Source organism: Sinocyclocheilus anshuiensis, unplaced genomic scaffold, assembly GCF_001515605.1.
Source record: "Sinocyclocheilus anshuiensis isolate Anshui unplaced genomic scaffold, SAMN03320099.WGS_v1.1 scaffold87, whole genome shotgun sequence".
NCBI lineage: Eukaryota > Metazoa > Chordata > Actinopteri > Cypriniformes > Cyprinidae > Sinocyclocheilus > Sinocyclocheilus anshuiensis.
In genome coordinates, this window is record NW_015549609.1 from 2,207,293 (window position 1) to 2,213,282 (window position 5,990).

A 5,990-nucleotide genomic window follows, 5' to 3' on the forward strand; every position below is an offset into this window, starting at 1 on the left:
CTTATATATCCTAATTTATGGGATAACAACATAAATAGTTACAAATGAATTATTTTAATTGGATTGGCATGATAAACACAAGGACACCTGCATGCACAGTAAGTGTGGTCACCCAAGCCGTACATAATTAAATCAGGAAGAAATCTTTCCATGTGATAAATACTGTGCAACATGAACAGGTGAAAATAATAGCAGCCACAAACCATTCTCTATTTATTTATTTATTCAACATAATGAAATCGACCTTCCTGATCAGTTGAAGCAAATCAACTATGGCTTCGAAATCACAGACATGTATGAGTTTCAACCATTTCTGGAGGTTAGCATATGCATCAAAAAAAAATTCAAATTTGTAAAACTGATTATTTTTCCATCCTTATTTTCATTCTCTGTCACAAACACTTCATCAAGATAAGGGAGACACGATTTGCCAGTTTGACATCTGATACAGCGACATTTGAGTCACCTGCTCCTATGTTTGTGCAGAATTATTAATGAAATTAATTGAAAACCTGTTCTGGCGGAGGACTACAAAGCCAGAGTTTTTCATTATGTATTATGTTGCAACCTCTTGGCAGGTGTGCAACAATACAGACACTGAAACTCTCTCTTCTGTCTCTTTGAGGTGGCTGAAAGTGGCTGCAAATCAACTTTCCATGTACGATGGGTTTGAAGAAGACCACTGACAGTGTAACATCAACGTTGATAGGAACATTAATATGGAAAAATGCAGGTCAGACAAACACAACAGAGTCAAAATATTCATATTCATTAGATGATAAAACGGAGTTTGATAACAGACAGTAAATTCAACTTTGGACAATCTGTGTCAGAGGTACAAGACTCGCTCTGATTCATTAGTCTGGCCTGCATGTTTTTTGACCACACTGTACTCTTTTACTCGGCAAATGGCCAACTTAACACAGCAACCTGAGTGTGTTGTGTTATACTGAATCCTCGGAGCTTTCACTATTGATAGAAACTGTAACACAAGCCAACAGGGGCCCCGAGTGGCCAAACTAAAACGTAATCTGAATTCTCCAATGGAGGACACACATTCCTGCAGGGGAGCAGTGAGAGAATTACACTTTTATTGATTTAGGCAGCAGAATACTTGCAGTTGATTCCAATTCCAGTCAATTCATTGTGACTGAAATTTAAAAAAAAACAAAAAAAAAAACAATAACAGGATCATGAATTGGGTGAAGTAAGTCATCCTGACTCAATATTAGAGAGACCCGTGGTCACATTAGAGGGTCCCATGAGGCAGACAGGGGGTAGAACACAGGGAAGTGAACTGATCTGAACATTTATTTGATCAAAAATACAGTATAATCTGTAATATTTTGAAACATTATTACAGTTTTAAAGAACTTTCAGCATCATTACTCCAGTCTTCAGTGTCACATGACCAGTCTGAAATCATTCTAATATACTGATTTGCTGCTCAAGAAACAATTCTGATTATTATCAACTGAAAACTGTTTTTGTTGCTTAATATTTTTTGTGAAAACTGTGATACACTACCATTCAAAGGTCTGGGGCAGGTACGATTTAAAAAAGAAAGAGAGAAAGAGAGAGAGAGAGAAAGAGAGAGAAAGAAAGAAAGAAAGAAAGAGAAAGAAAGAAAGAAAGAAAAAGTTATTCAACAAGGGGAAATAAACTGATCCATTTTTATAATGTTACAAAATATTTATATTTCAAATAAATGCTGTTCTTTTGAACTTTCTATTCATCAAAGAATCCTGAAACATAAAATGCATCAGTTTCCACAAAAACATTAATGAGCACAACTGTTTTTAACTGCTTTAAACAGTTTGTTGTTGTAATATGATTTTTTACTGTATTTTTGATACTTCTGAAAAGACTTTTAAAAAACATGAAAAATCTTAAGTATTCCAAACTTTTGACCATTAGTGTAAAATCCAGTTAATTTATACGTTGAGTTATTGCCTTGCATTAAAACTTTAAAGAGCCTCAAAATATCAATTTCGATGTACAGATAATCATCAAGAATGTTTCGTTGAAACACATAGGCATAATAACCTAATTTTACATTATAATTAAAAATTATTTACTGGCCCAATTTTTTCCCGGAAGTATATATAAAAAAAAACAAATAAAAAAAAAAACACATGAAAGGTCATCTTAAGAAAGGAACAACACTTTGCATGTATGTTTAGCTATTATTCAAGTGTAAAAGAGAAGATAATAAAGGTAATAAAAGGCTAGGGTTAGAGAAGACAATGATACAGGTAATCCCAAAATATTCGCACTCAACACAGCGGGAAGACAGTGGCTACGTTTACATGCAACCAAATAATCCGTTTGTAATCGGATTGATGGCTCAATCGGACTGAAAAGCCTTCATGTAAACACCTTAATCGATCCGATTGAGCTCGATCGGAATGAAAATTCGATCGGATTGAAGAGGGTGGTTTATTCCTTTTCTAATACGATTGAGAGTGCATGTAAACACTCGAATGGATTGAACCCCGAAACTGAAAGCACTGCGCATGTGCAATGACGCAGAAATAGCGTAATGACGTATGACGCGCGGAACGAGCGGTTCTTCCTTTTGATTAAAGTGTTGTATAAATGCGTGTCCTGATTTGTGACTCGGCAACTGTGAAGTAGAGCAGAACAACCTCCCACCAGTCCTTGTTTTGGATTCTCATCCACAGGCAACCCGTTTTGGGCGCGGGGAGGGGCATTTTTACTGCGTGATAAATATGAGCAGCACGGCACAGCCATAAATGGATAAATATCAATTCTGCTGTTTAAAACAAATAAAGAAACCATGTAGGAGAGTGGTTATTATGTGCAAACAGTGAGAAACTCAGATTCATCAATCGGAATGAATTCAGTCCGATCGAACCAAAAATTGTGCATGTAAACGTAGCCACTGTTTGAAGGGACAAGAATGTGTCAAAAAGAGTCGTCCCTCACAAAACAAAATAAAACAAAATAGTAGATGCAAAACAATGTAAAACAAAGCAAAATAAAAAAAACAATAAACAAACCAAACGGAACAACCAAAAACAAAACAATGAAAAAAAACACAAAACAACAAGCAAACAAATGCCAAACAACAGGTCAAACAAATAGCAAATACCAGAGCACAAGTCTGATTGCTAAGAACATATTCACAAATAAACAAAACATATACACCGATAAAATATTAATTAAACTGGAAGAGAAAATAGCCAGAAGAAGCAAGTCCAATTTGCAGTGAAACCTAAAATCCCACAATGAAATTCATTTAAGCTGGAAAATACGTCACCTTCCTTCAGCTGCAGCCAGCATGTCCTGCCTCGTCAGAGGGATGCATTTGGCTGCAGTTAGGTACAGATGTCCAAAGGCAACAGACTTCTGGCTTACAGAAACTCACCCTAAACCTGGGCACTTTGATAAAGGGGCAGAGTAAAAGAAACTAAAGTGAATTGCATTTTGAATGTACAAGTAGGAACTCAAAAGAAAAGTTCTGAGGAGTGTGTTCACTGTGGACAGTCTCTTTCCTCACTGTTCAATGCAAGTCAGGGAGAATTTTAGTAACTGGCAATTATACATGCATTTCTGAGAATATGTTTTGCATTTAGAATTTGTTTTTGTATAAGTCGACTTCTCCCATTGGATTTTTATACCAAACAGCTTTTCTTATTTAGGTTTTTGTTTTTAAATTGGAAATTTAGGGCCTAGTGGCACTGAGCCAATTATGTTCATTCATAAAGCTAGAACAATGCTGGAGCGCCAAATGGAATTTCATAAAGTAAAATTTCGTTTTTGAGGGTTTATTATTATTATTATTTTTAAATTTATCACAGTGTGTTAAATACAAAGTAAAAAAAGCTTTTGATTTAAATGTAGTTTTAAAATTTATATTTAATTACTATTTGCAAAAATATTTGCTACTCTGATGCCCCAAAAAACTTTTGTTTTTTTTCTGAAATATCTTTTTTTCCCCATTATTTAGGTTTTTGTTTTTGTTTTTAAATTGGAAATTTAGGGCCTAGTGGCACTGAGCCAATTATGTTCATTCATAACGCTAGAACAATGCTGGAGCGCCAAATGGAATTTCATAAAGTAAAATTTCGTTTTTGAGGGTTTATTATTATTATTATTTTTAAATTTATCACAGTGTGTTAAATACAAAGTAAAAAAAGCTTTTGATTTAAATGTAGTTTTAAAATTTATATTTAATTACTATTTGCAAAAATATTTGCTACTCTGATGCCCCAAAAAACTTTTGTTTTTTTTCTGAAATATCTTTTTTTCCCCATAAAATAAATGTTTTTGATGGTTTTCCTTACATTTTTTCAGCAAGGTCCAACGTTCACAAAAAGAACAACATTCTATATTTAGACAACAAACCAACTGAAATGCAATCAGATAGATTTTCCTAATTAGAGTATTATAATATTTACCATTAAAACAGCTATCTGTGCTTAAATGTCCCTGTTTACATCTTCATGCACATTCCTGGTCTTACTGTAAACAATTCATCAGTGCACGTTACTCCAAAGAAAGAAATGTTAGTTGTCTGTAATCTTTTATCAAAAGCTTGCTCCACCTCTGAAACGACTTTCCTCTGATGTCACCAAGCCCTCCCCTCAATCCATCTGTCATATAAAGACCATTTTTCATGAACCAAATTAATTAACCACAGAAAATGTGGGCAGGTGAATATGCATCACGATGCAGGCCTTAGCTCCAGTCTTCAGCATCTGAGAGAAAAGATGGTTTAAAAGATGAAAGCAAAGCTTACCTGCAGCAACAGCTGTCGACGGCGGAGGTCCTGCCTCTCCACCACTTTTTTGACTCATAGCGGCTGCGCTCTGCTCTCTGGAAGACGGCAGCTGCAGCTCTTTTGGGAGAAGATCATATACTGATTCTAGAGGGAATCAGACAGAGAAATCCATTATGTCTCAGACAGTAAAAAGCAGCAAGTCAAAATAGCCTTGCACAGATTTCTTTGTGGCAACTGATATATGCAGTGAATTTTACAATATCTCATTTCAAGTGGATTATCGCCAAGCAGGGGTGATAATCAGCACAACATTCATTTCAGTACTTTTCCATGACCATAAAAGTCGTCTACATCTGTCAGTCCAATTCCAGGTATACAGTGTCTTTCTGAACCTCACACGGCCTGGCCATCAACATGGAAAAAGTCCTGACTACTTATTTTATATCAGTAGTAAGTGATAAATACCATTTTTGGCATGCCAGAGGCCTTAGTCGCCGCTCTGTGATTGTAGTGGGTTATTTTAACAGAACAAGAACACAATGCCTTCAATCCTTGTTCTCCATTCTGATGAGTCATTTGAACTTTGAAAACAAGGGGACGAGGGATTAGAGAAGTTGAGATCCCACAGATCCCAGCAGTTAAGCCATATCAAGCACAAAAAAAAAATCTGTTGCCCATCTGTCCAGAGACAAGCTCCTCAAATCCTTCATTCTGTACCTTGTCATTTATCACTGGGTCTGAACGAGATTATACTGTTTCAGAACAGACCGTCTCTCACAGATCTGTGGTCTCAGATTATTTGTCATACCTGCCAAAGGCGGGCAAATGGAGAAAACTTTAACCTAAGTCAGAGCTGATGCCATATTTAATTAAACATGAATGAAAATGAGGCTGTGAAAGATATGAATACAATCTGATCCGTAGGTTGTGCGGTCTTAATGTTACAGGTCAGGGATTTCCAAACTTTTTTGTCAGCCAAACACCTTCAACATAAACTTTTTTCTTGAAGTACCCCATGAGATTATTATTATTAATTTAATATATTCATTATTTAACAATACATTTGCTTGTAAACGGTTCTCTGGTGTCAGTTAAAGGTCACATGACATGCAGTTAAACAAATAAAATATTTCAAAACTTTTGAGTGTTTTATTTGAATGGTTTTATTTTTAAGTGACTGATTTATAGTATGAGGCTGCACAATATAATATAATACTATATATATATATATATATATATATCG

At 35.2% G+C, this 5,990-nt stretch overlaps 1 protein-coding gene across 5 annotated transcripts in view; it reads right to left on the reverse strand.

The window, feature by feature from the left end:
- LOC107659145 (nuclear factor of activated T-cells 5-like) overlaps positions 1-5,990 on the reverse strand; it is a 50,416-nt gene that overhangs the window by 19,530 nt on the left and 24,896 nt on the right. For all 5 annotated transcript variants that reach the window (XM_016447978.1, XM_016447977.1, XM_016447979.1 and 2 more), the window contains one exon: positions 4,766-4,891. In XM_016447978.1, coding sequence (XP_016303464.1) covers positions 4,766-4,891 — 126 coding nt within the window. The remainder of the gene's footprint in view (positions 1-4,765; positions 4,892-5,990) is intronic.